The sequence below is a fragment of the Tenebrio molitor genome, chromosome 4, assembly GCF_963966145.1.
Source record: "Tenebrio molitor chromosome 4, icTenMoli1.1, whole genome shotgun sequence".
In the NCBI taxonomy this organism is placed as follows: Eukaryota; Metazoa; Arthropoda; class Insecta; order Coleoptera; family Tenebrionidae; genus Tenebrio; species Tenebrio molitor.
The window spans coordinates 26,695,111-26,707,401 of NC_091049.1; the positions used below are offsets into that span (position 1 = coordinate 26,695,111).

The 12,291-nt window shown below is 36.1% G+C and overlaps 2 protein-coding genes across 3 annotated transcripts in view; one reads left to right on the forward strand and one right to left on the reverse strand.

Moving 5' to 3' along the window:
- LOC138127779 (cytochrome P450 4C1-like) overlaps positions 1–392 on the forward strand; it is a 32,186-nt gene extending 31,794 nt beyond the window's left edge. The window contains exon 10 of one of the 2 annotated variants that reach the window (XM_069043834.1): positions 12–392. In XM_069043834.1, coding sequence (XP_068899935.1) covers positions 12–190 — 179 coding nt within the window. In that variant the 3' untranslated portion in view covers positions 191–392. The remainder of the gene's footprint in view (positions 1–11) is intronic. The other variant, XM_069043835.1, reaches the window with a different exon arrangement.
- A 3,472-nt stretch (positions 393–3,864) lies between these two features.
- LOC138127777 (cytochrome P450 4C1-like) lies at positions 3,865–6,071 on the reverse strand. Its single transcript, XM_069043832.1, has 9 exons — positions 5,828–6,071; positions 5,521–5,712; positions 5,288–5,473; positions 5,172–5,238; positions 4,991–5,117; positions 4,892–4,940; positions 4,493–4,840; positions 4,263–4,442; positions 3,865–4,210 (listed from the first exon to the last, which is right to left on the reverse strand). The coding sequence occupies exons 1-9, from the start codon at positions 6,012–6,014 to the stop codon at positions 3,996–3,998; spliced, it is 1,551 nt and encodes a 516-aa protein (XP_068899933.1). The 5' UTR covers positions 6,015–6,071; the 3' UTR covers positions 3,865–3,995.
- Between the last annotated feature and the right edge of the window lie 6,220 nt (positions 6,072–12,291).

The following is a 12,291-nucleotide window of genomic DNA, read 5'->3' on the forward strand; positions in this document are numbered from 1 at the left end:
TGTCTTTTTAGGTTTCAAGTACGCCACGTTGTCGATGAAAACCATGCTGGCAATATTTTTTAAGCATTACGAGGTCCAATCTACCGAATATAAATCGGTTGAAGATGTAGAGTTTTGGTTGAATATCGTGGCATATCCGAAAAGAGGCTGCAAAGTGAAGCTGCAAAAATTAGAAAAGAAAAATTCTTAAATTCTCAATTGGTGTTGTTGGAAGGTGTGGGGATTTTAAAATACGAAAGAAGAAGCAGGACAATTCTGCCAAAGTGAAGTAATTATATTTACTTTATTTTTGTATTTGTTGTATTTTTTTCTTTCGTTTTTATCTTATAAAAAAATTTCGTATTACTGCATATACGAATGTGTTTTATTAATTACTGTCCCTGACATATAAAACGTTAACTGACTAAATTGTTAATACACGAAAGGTTATTTATTGGTAACGATATTTGTGAAATTTTGTTGGTAGCATTGTGCTTACCAACAGAAAAAAATGTTTTGATTTAAATCCTTTTCAAATCTGGAAGAGTCTTATTACAGCAAAACCTCTATTTTCGGCCACCTCTAAAAAACGGTCACCTCTAATAACGGCCAGAACAAATTATAAGGAAAACCTGTACTAATGACCCTCCTAATAGCGGTCACCCCCATAGAACGGCCATGGCCACTCCGCCAAAGTTATTATTGGAAAATTATCGGCAATTTTACCTCTCAATACCGGTCATAAATTGTTTTGAATAAAGACACCAAAAATCCTTTAATCCTCGTTTTCTGTATTTAAATTTCACCCTGTTGTGTATTTAGGATTGTAATTTCACTGATTTTTAGTGTTGATAAAGTAATCATAAAAATAATCGACGTAATTTATTTATCATTCACTCTTAATAGCGGCCACATCTCTATAACGGTCATTTTTACAATACATTTTTGTGGCCGCTATTGTGAGGTTTTACTGTATTACAGTCACATTTTTGGGTGTTAATATCAGCTGATGCTGTTATCTTGACATAAATGAAAGTAAGTTTGTTTTAGATTTAATAAAACAATATCGTGATTTTTTACATTTACAAGTAGAGAGTCAAATTCGAGAATAGGCAAATCTTTTCATATTTATTTTAAAGTTAAAATCCATTCCATTGTAAGTACTTTAGATAATTTTTTATCAAGAAAGAAACATTTGCATTTGTTTTTTTATTCAAATTAGTAGATTGTTAACAACAATGACCCACCAACAGTAGAAATGACTTGAGAGAACGACACCAACAACCATATATCAGGTGTTCATTTAAATTTCTCCTCAACGCCAACTTCGAGGATAAATTTAAATGAACATTCGATACTAGTGGCACGAATGATAAAAAAAAAGTTTTGCCAATTAGTGATCAGTTATGAATGTTAGTCAAAACTGCACCAAAAATCATTATTGTTTAATTCGGTTTTGTTAGAACCACCAAATCATTTGAGAAATAAAATTTCTAAATGTGAAGTGTATTCAATGATTTCATTTGAACAACTCTTCTTAATTTAACTAAATTATCAAGAGATTTTTCTTTGTATTTTTTTGTAAAAATATCATCCGAAGAGAACAGAGAAGAATATGCAGCACCCATCTTCATCGGGTGCTGCCTTCAAAAAGATGTTCGATAGGTACGTTCTCTTTCGGAAACATTTTCCTCTTTCCAATTTGCAATTATTAATGTTTCTTTGTACTTTGAAAGTTGCCTAAATTTTTTTATTGTAAACCTAAATCAAAAGGTAGTGGTTTTTTGATTAAAAAAACAGATAATATCTTTTTGCAACCATTTATACGCTCAGCTGTGCGTTTTGTTTTTCTGTTTGTCATTCTGCATTCACCTTGGATCTTCATTATCATTATAAAACACCTTCGCTGTAGAAGGTGTCGGAAGTCTATTTTAAGTTCCAATTAATGTTTCCCTGTTTTAGGATATGTACGAGTATATCGTTCACTCACTATCTTTCGCTCACGCATAATTGAAATTTGATTTTATGAAAAGGAATTTATACACAATCACTTTATTGACGTTACAGAACTTTGTTTATTTTGTGTTTTATTTTATTTATTTTTATTTTTTTAAAATTTCGAATACAAAGTTAGACTCAATTTCTAAGCAGGTACCTCAGTTATCGAACAAAACGAAATACAGCACTCGAGAGTAAAGCCACTTTCGTTCACTTGAATTGCATTGTCCACTCAGCTGCGCTTCGCGGGAATGAAAGCTTTACCTACTATTTTACATTTAACAAATAGAGAAAACGCATTCTCGCCAAGGCGACTGACTAGACAGCCTCAGGACGTCCTCCTACATCGTTTCCCACCAGTCAAATCTTGTGCAAATGAAAATTTTCCTTACCCTTTAGTTATATGTACTAAGACTTGGCGCGACCTTGACGCGACCTTGACGCGACCTTGAAACACAACAAGAGAGAGAAAAATGGCATTTGCACAAGGTTTGAATGGTGGGACACGATCTAGGAGGACGCCCTGAGGCTATCTAGCCAGAAAAACCGCGAAAATTCCAGAAGCAGTTAAAGTGAGCAATTACCGATGCTTTAAAGAAGAACAACGACAGCGTTAGTATAATGTTAATTGATTTTTGGTTATTACGTTATACGTGGGGGTCACGCTTCAAGTTTGCAAATCATCACCCGCATATTAGCATATTTATGCATGTCTTGCGTAATTTGCCTGTTTTAATGTAGATTTATGTAAATAGTAACTAAAGGAAACAAAATTTGTAACGACACAACTACAATGTGTTCAACAAAAAAAGAAATAAGGGGTGGATATGGACAACAAATGTGGTGAAAATGTGGGGCGTGGCTTCATCATGCTAATAGCGATGGTAGAGAGGTTTTGCTGCAAACGTTGCGATGCCGACCACTGCGGCCTCGTGAGAGGCGGTCGCGGTTCAAATTCGGGAGGTTCGGGGTTCGAATCCTTGGCCGGCCGTAGGTTTTTTTCAGAGGTTTTCCTCCATACACAGGAAGCCGATGCTGCTACACCCACGGAAGTCTTCTCTTAACCAGGGGTCTCTACAGAGGGTTGGTCCGGGGTTATACAGGGTGTCTCAGCTAAGATTTACGAGCCTAATATCTCGGTTATTTTCCAACGGATTTTTGTGAAATTTAAAATGCCGATATTTTAGACGGTGAAGAGTAAAATCCCAATAACGCAATACCCCAAGTTTTAAAAAAACGTAATTTTTACATGTCTTTTTAAAATGTTGAATCACCTAAGGTTTATGTCAAAAAATTGATCGTTAATAAAAAATACCTTGAAAGACGTCTGGTTTGCAGGAAAAAAGAAAAAAACTGTGTTAAACGTGGCTACTTTATTATACTGGATGGTTTAATTCTTCCATAAAGGACTAAAACACGATCGGGATATTTTAGCAAGGTAATTTAGTTCACGTACGCTTCCTGTGTTTTCACTTTCTGAACCCTAAATTAAATTTTGTAAACCCTACATTTGGATAGTATTCCACGAGAAAACGAACTGTGTCATTGAAGTTCTTACGACACTCTCCATAGGCAAAATTGTTTCCTTTTTGAACAATATTGAAATTTCTGCCATTGTAGTCTATTTTTAGAGTATTTTCAATAAATTTACACAATTTATAGCCTCCATATCTTTAAAGAAACACGAGATAGAATTTTTTTAACACTTTTCCCATGCTCAGAGGGTGTCTCTGAATAGTGCACAATGGCGTTGTTTCACGATTTTTTAACCACCCTGCATACATATTTTTTCAAACAAATAAAGTTGCAAGCAAGTTATTAGGTAGGTACATCCGGACCAAAAAAACATCTGTGGACTTAGGAATTATTTAAATAATGACAGAGATAAAAATTGTTACAAAATATATTTCAATATAAAATCAACTCCGAATAGAAGTTGTACAATTTCTTAGAAACTATTCCTTTAACAATAAATAAATCTATTTAGGTATTTCTTGGCAGAACTTGACCAAGGTGAATTACAACGTACAACCTAACCTATTACTGTCTGAACTGTTTACGACCAACTTGTTTCGCTTTTCTAGCAAAACTTGACACTCATCTTTGGGCATCATCAGAATGGCATAATCCAGGTCAATCTCTTTTATAGTATTGTAAAGCACAGGTTTTACTGTGTAGACTCTAAGAAGACTGGAAAGATTAATCTTCATTCCCGTAATTCCAATCTTCCAACCTAAAATGCTCTCAGTTGGAGTCGCAACTTGTCCTTGACAGTTGTCTTTTACCTGGACAATTTCTGGATCCGTGACTGAACGGCATATACGCACAACGGTGTCTCTTTTCCACCTCCTCTGGTAAGAACCTGTCTGGATCAAATCTGGACGGGTCAGGCCACACGTCAGGTCTCATATGGATCTTCATCATGGGAATGATGACGTTTGATCTAACTGGAAACACTTGAGAATCTGGAAGTGCGTTAGTAGAAGCAGAAATCTAGTCGAAAGTGCACTTGTACCGATTTCGATTGTTTCGTCTATAAATCGCATCACAAAAGGAATTGGTGGGAAGAATCTCAGCGATTCTTTGACAACTCTCTCCAGGTACTCCATGTTGTTGACGTCCTCCAAAGTGGGATCTCTGTCGCTTTCTCCAAACAACGAGTCAAGTTCTTTCTGGACGTTCTTCTGAACTTCAGGATACATCGCCAGTATCAGAATTGTGAAGCACAAAGCGTACGTTGATGTTTCGGTACCGGCGACGATCATATTCTGAAGTTCAGCAGAAACGTCATTCTCGTTTAGTTTCCTTTCGGCGAGTAGGCCAAACAAGTGATTCAAATAAGGTTTGCTCCTCAAATGGTCATCTGCAAAGTTGCGATAATGACTTGTCCCAAAGCGAAATCGAAAGAGATTACCAGAGAGGTCAGGCTCGTAACTAAATATTTTTCTCTTCAGGTCCATCAACTGAAACAAGATATTCTCGATATTGTTTTAGCTTTAGAAGAAAGTAGTACCTGATTGATGAAAGGCCACATGAAATGAGCCAATTCTTGGAAGCTTTCGCCCAACTTAGAATGATTGAAAATAAAATTGGGAAACAGCCAAGGCTTTAAAGAGCGCTCCACCACGATCTCTTCATATCTTGAATCAACAAACCACAGTTATTGCCCTTATCCTCATAATTCTTTTATTTACCTTCTAACTTTCATTATGTACTTCTCTTGCCCTATCACTAGCTCTGGACTGATATCAGCGAACGACTCTACCAACAAACCATCAACTTCAACCCTTCACCTTTGAACAAATCTTACCACAGAAAGCGTTCACAGAGTGTTGCCAAATTTTAGGCAACAACTTGATCGGACTTCCTCTGTAGGTCTTTCTGACATCATCCATAAACCTGTTGGAGTGTTTGACAAATGCCTCAGTGTACGAGTTCAAGATTCTCTGGTTGAACGTCTGATTGATCGTCTTCCTGCGACCTTTCCACACCTTCACTACAAACACTTCATCATTTTTGACTTCTTGCAAATCGGTAGCGTACCTCGTGATGTCACCAGACCGTTCCCGAAACACAGATGTCCAAATCGGTAAGAAGAAGACTTCTCCAGATAATCTGTGAGAATGATGTCGGCGTCGTTCAGGCGTGACGTGACGATGTGGAGATCGGGACCAAACCAGATCTTGAAGACTTCGGGGTGGGTGTCGATGTATTGGAGAAGTCGGTAATAAAATGCTGCAACCACAACGATTACGGTGTACACTACTCGCCCGATTTGGTGCCAATTGTTTTTAGGATTTTGTCCGAACATGAAATTATTTGGGTTTGGATTAGAGTTGTTAGATGTTACCATTTCTTCCTCCTTGAAAGTCGAGACCGTTGCCCAACAGAGGCCAAGCGAATTTTCCTGGAAGTCTTGCAGCGTAGTAGTAGAGCCATCGTCTTTTCCAGAGAATTTTCGAAAGCAAAACTGTCGTTAAAATGAGCAAAGACCACGTCAGAATACCAGTTATTGTGACGGTCTCAAGGAACAACATTTTTAAACTTTCGATAACCGATCATGAAGCACAACTACATTGGGAAGTCGATTTTTCTGCTTAATATACTGTTCAATTTAATGCGCTTCCTGTTGAATATTGTTTAGACGCCAAGGTAACCGTCTACGCAAAAAAATTCTACAAATTACAAGTGAATTATACATTGTCGGAACGAAAACAAAGAAGTATCTACAGGGGTTTGAAAAAGGATAAAATAAAATTAGTGTCAGGGTGTTCAGGCAAGCAACTTTTTTTCCCCAATGGCGACATACGTGTACAGGGTATCTCACGAATGATAATGAGCCCGACGGAACTGAAAATGCAACCCACAATACATTTGCAAAGTTAACGTGGATCTTTGTTTTTTGATTTAAAAAACATAAAACATGGCTATGCAGTTTCATGAATTTTGACATAAACGTCATTCTTTTGGTTAAATGAAATTGTAAAAAAACAGAGCTTTTTGGTAATATGAGCCACAAATAAAAACAAATTTGTTTCTGCAGATTTTCAGAAGATGAAATCATATTGATATATTTTATACGTAATAAAGCAAATTACTTAATTATTAACTTATCTACTATCTTTATAAAGTATGTATATTATATTTTTAAAAAGGGGGCACAGCATCGCGGCCGTATATTTATCATCACCACCAAGTAATGATAATGTCTTTGCAAATACTATTTCATATTTAATTTTGCTACACAGCTAATTTTTACACGACATCCGCGTCATCTATGTAAACTAACTGTTTACAATTCTACCCTCCTTGCAGGTTTTTATTTTTGTTTTGTGTGCACATTCTGATAACAATTTTATTTACGTCATTAGATGACCTTAACGATTTTGTGGCAATCAATCATCTATTCAAATTATTCAGACTTGCATTATGAATACATATTGGATATACAAGGAGGAAAACAAGTATTGACTTTTTGTTGTCATTTAATTCAAAATTAAGTCACTTTGACATGAACTTGGATTTAAATCACAAATGGCTTTTACCAACCTGGAGGTTTTGATTCATGGCGAAGCCCGTGGACATTCAGAGCTAGCACGGTAAATCTACGGTGAAAGGTTTATCCAAAGGGTACTTCCCAATACACGAATCTTTGTAAACGTTGTGCAGCATCTTCGCGATTTCGGGCGTTTGTAGCGAAGGTGTGGAAAGGTCGCCGGAAGACGATCAATCAAACGTTCACCCAGAGACTCTTGAACTCGTGCATTGAGGCATTTGTCAAACACTCCAACAGATTTATGGATGATGCCAGAAAGAGCTACAAAGGAAATCCGATCAAGCTGTTGCCTAAAATTTGGCAACACTCTGTCAACGCTTTCTGTGGTAAGATTTGTTCGCTAATATCAGTCCAGATCTAGTGATAGGACAAGATAAGTACATAATGAAAGTTAGAAGGTAAATAAAAGAATTATGAGGATAGAAGCAATAAATGTGCTTTGATGATTCAAGATATGAAGAGATCGTGGTGGAGCGCTCTTTAAAACCTTGGCTATTCCCCAATTTTATTTTCAATCATTCTAAGTTGGGCGAAAGCTTCAAAGAATTGGCCCATTTTATGTGGCCTTTCATCAATCGTTACTACTTTCTTCTATAGTTAAAACAATATCGAGAATATCTTGTTTCAATTGATGGAACTGAAGCGAAAAATATTTAGTTACAAGCCTGACCTCTCTGGTAATCTCTTTCGATTTCGATTTGGGACAAGTTATTATCGCAACTTTGCAGATGACCATTTGAGGAGCAAACGTTATTTGAATCACTTGTTTGGCTTATCCGCCGAAAACTAAACGATAATGACGTTTCGGCGGAACTTCAGAAAATGATCGTCGCCGGTACAAAATCCTCAAGTTGCGCTTTGTGTTTCACAATTCTGATACTGGCGATGTATCCCGAAGAATGTGCAGAAGGAACTTGACTTTCCGTTTTGAGACAGCGCGGAAGTCCCAGAGAATTGAAGTTACCATTATTGATAATAATCAGTATCGCAACCTTTTAAATTCTTCCAATTAGTAAGTAAACTTATGGACAATTAGAAAATGACTTTGGGAATGCTCAATATTAGTCACATAATCATTGTAGTGAGAGAACCATTTGATAGCTAAATAGGGCGTTTAAAATGCAGCACCGAATCCGGCTCGAAGGACGAGAAAATGTCCCTGGATTTCTGCCAGAAAAACGGTTTCATTTTTTATGCTGAAATTCTATTGATACTGCGTAACTGTAATAATAACAATACTATACTATCGTCCAGAATATAAAAATTGCTAAATTAGAAAATTACCTCAATTAATTCTTACTTATTCATGATAAAGAAAGAAAAATTATGTTCCGTTATTAATGTACCAACATCATTGTCGTTCTACACAGCTAGTAGTTGCAGTTTTGACACTTTGACGAAATGTTCGTGGTACGATTGGGACAAGAGAAACAAGACGGTTTTACATATTTTTATGACGAATTGCTTAAAACCATTTGCGATCACTTTTGCTGGAATTGATGTGGACTACAAATTGGCAATTACTGTAAGAAACTATTTACAAGCAAATCTGCAATAATTTGTGCAATTTATGTTTTTGCAGATTTTTCGTACAGCTTGTAGTTACGCTCTGGTTTTTTACAACTTACAAAAAAACACTTGATCTGGGAAAATCGAGTTATTAATTAAAAACCAAGTGTTCAGTTTCTAGGTTAATCATTGTTACAATTTATTGCATAATTTTGTTTAAATGCACACCTTTATGAAAATCAAGATTTCAACGTTCTCAAAATCACTAACTTAACTTTTAAGACTGACATCTGATAATTGAAATTTTAACGCATTGCCAACTGAAATTTTTGGCACAGCCAACTCTATTTTTTTCGACAGATCTGCGTAAATGTCTCTCGTTAACTGTGCAAGAAATTGAAAAATCCTACTTAAAGACGGAAGTCCAAAAATTTTCTCTAATGGTTTCGATACTTTCTTCAAAGGCATCTAAAATAGCCTCTTCGTTCTCAACAGTGCGTACAGTCCTGGGAGCACCACCATCTCCTTTCTATTCGGTAAAATTTGACCTGTCTCGACTGTTCGTTCGATAACACTGAGCATCGTTTTGTGATTCGGATGATTCCTGTTAGGAAAACGTTGGCTCTCCAACATTCCATCGACGTAAATTATCAACATTTCCACATAATCCGTTGCAGAATACATGATGAAAGAGCACGGTTGAGCACGACGGCGGTACTAAAGCGATTTGAAGTGACTTGAATGAAAATTTGACATTGACGTTTCATAGTTGGCCAATTTATTAAAATCGTAATAAAATATGCAAGCCAACATTACGAGAAATACACCTGGATGGCTTAAAACGCTTCGATTGGTCGAATTTAATTGTTCTTTTCTTGAATATCGTCAAGCTAGAAAACATTTTCTTTGGGATTATTTATTTATTCTTTGTTGGAGATTTCTCCGTTTTTCTTTGGGGACCGAGTTCCGGGACACCTGTATATACATAAACATAGCTAAACATAAAATAACATTCCAAAAATTTCCAAAAATAACCTTTTTCATTACTATCCCTCACCCCTCTCCTTCTCTATCCTTTCCCTTCTCTTCCATGTCTCTTTCATCCACCCTACCTCCCTTCGGTTTTTATTCGTATTTCTCCCTCTCTCTCATTTCGCTACAACCATTCCACATGTGCTCGATTGTCTCTCTCTCCTCATAGCACATTCTGCACCTTCTTCCCTCTGCTTTGGTCCAATACCTCTCTCCTCGTTCTCACATCTGAATCTCGCCATTATCTGTCTTTCTCTTGCACACTCTTTCCCCAGGTACTCCGGAATTTCCTCTGTCATACACTTCCCTGCTTGATTCTTTGCTTCTCTCCCTTCTTTCTTGCTTGTCCGTATCTTTGTCCCTTTCCCTCAGTTCCCCATTCATCCATATTCTTTCTGCTTTCAATCTTTCCACTTCTTCACTGGCATACCCGTTCCTCTCTCCTTCTTCTCCGTGTTATTTTTCTTTTCTCTTCAGCATTCCGTCAGTCTCCTGCACTCTTCCCTTCCATCCATTTTGTATTTAAACTTTGCAGCTTTCTTGTGTAAGTTTGGAGTTCTTGAGATTGTATTCAAATTAACAGCGTCCTTCTGATTGGTCAACTTTAATTATTCATTACAAAAAATCGATTATACCCTGTCCTTTTTTTAAGCGCTATTGCTTTCAGTTATCACCAAGGAAAACGCAGTGTAAGTTTGATCCGTGAGTTCTGGGACACTCTGTATGTCTGTGTTATATTTTGTGAATTTGGAACTGCTATATCTAAAAGATATGCTTGCTTTTGCTGTTTATTTAAAATAATAATGGTCTGTTATGCTGAATATGAACGTCAGTTAAAACTGTTCGATCAAAATATAATTTGTAAATTATCATTTTCCAAACAACTTTCTGGTGTATAACTATAATGTGGTTGTGTATTCTTTAATAAATTGAATTTAACAGCTAAATTCATGTGTATAATTTTAGCGAATATATCATGACGTTTCTTATATTCGCTTTGTATAATTATTGAATTGAAGCGTTGCAAATAGATTTAAATCTTAATTGCAGATAAAATAAATATTGAGATTTAATTTGCGCATCAAATACAAGATAGAAAAATTGCTATTATATTGATTTCGGCAGCACGGATCCGGTTCGAAGGACGAGAAAATGTCCTAGTATTCCTGTGACTATCGTCCAGAATATAAAAATTGTCCAAACACTAAATTATCCCTATTAAGTATTACTTATTCATGATAAAGAAACAAAAATTATTTTTCGTTATTGAAGTACCATCATCACTCTCGTCACACACAGATCAATAAATACAAACAGGCCCACTTGGAGACAGTAGAAAAATATAAAGCTGAGAAGAAGTTTGTATTTATGCACGAACGAGTTCTTTTGTTAAATTGGAAAAACCACCGAAGCACTTGCTTCTTTAATAAAAATTGATTGTCCTTTAAGTCCTAAATATCAGAATCTGACGTTCTTTTCGCTCCTTAGGAAAAAAATGTAGTTTTTCAGATCACGGAAAAATTGTTAATCTAGACAAGGTTGTATTTTACTGAATCGAAAAGATGACTCAAGTAACTTCTTTTAACGGTTAGTTTTTTGAAGTAACTGATTTATTCAAGAAAAATTACTAATTTTCAGAGTCCGACGATCCTTTTGGTGTGTTGAAAAAAGTATTCATCGACTTTGGCTACCACAAAATTACAAAATTGCTCAATGCTGGTTTGGTTTTAGCCAGTTGTCTTGGTATGTCGTTCATTGTTCACTTTACGATAAAGAACTTCAGCAAAGATTTGGTCATAAGATATGGACCATCATTTAGCGTTATGGTCTATGTAAGTAAAAGATTTAATTTGATTCACTTCATTCTTCCGGCATTTTTACGGCTGCGCCCGCAGATGATAACGTCGATGATTGTTTCCATGCTCGTCGAAAATGAGATTTTTTATTTACTCGGCGAACAGAAACGTCTCTTTTGGTCCATCAACAGCGCTGGTTCTCAAGCTCGACTCATCATTTTGAAGAAAGCTTCAAGAATCAACTGTTACACGTATATTATTTACACAGTTTCAGCCCTTTGGAGCATTGCTATGTTACCAGTTTTTGGTAGCCACAGAGAATGGTTAATGATTGAAGACGTTTTTGATCAATATTTAGGGTCAAGTTTAAAAATGCTTTCTCAAATATGTTTTTATTTTGCACCTTTTGCTATTTATACATCATTTCGTCACTGCGGTACCTTGTTGTATAACATATTACAGTTATTCTTGCAATTTTTATTTGATCAATGAACATATTTTACAAATTTCTGATGACAAGACTCTTCCGGAGAAATTATCATTTGAAAAACGCCTCCACCATCAAAACCAAACATTCAAGAAGTTACGTTTTTGCATCCAACATCATGTCGTAGTAACAAGGTAGAGTGACACGATTTGTGAACATGTCTTAAAAAGAACTATATTTAAAGAGTGACAAAAAAATTGCTCCAACTGGTGAGGTCTGTCATTGCAGTATTTTTGCTTCTAGGTAGCTTAATTAGCATCTCCGGATTGTACTGCATATTTTATGTGTGTTTCATTTAATTACAGAACTAGACAACAGATCAGGACAATTGTCAATGTTTCAGATTTTTGCTGACGCGAGCAACATTTTGAAACTTCGCTTATGTCTCTCGATTACGTGTAACATTCTTGTTGTTACCATTTTTTGTCACGCTG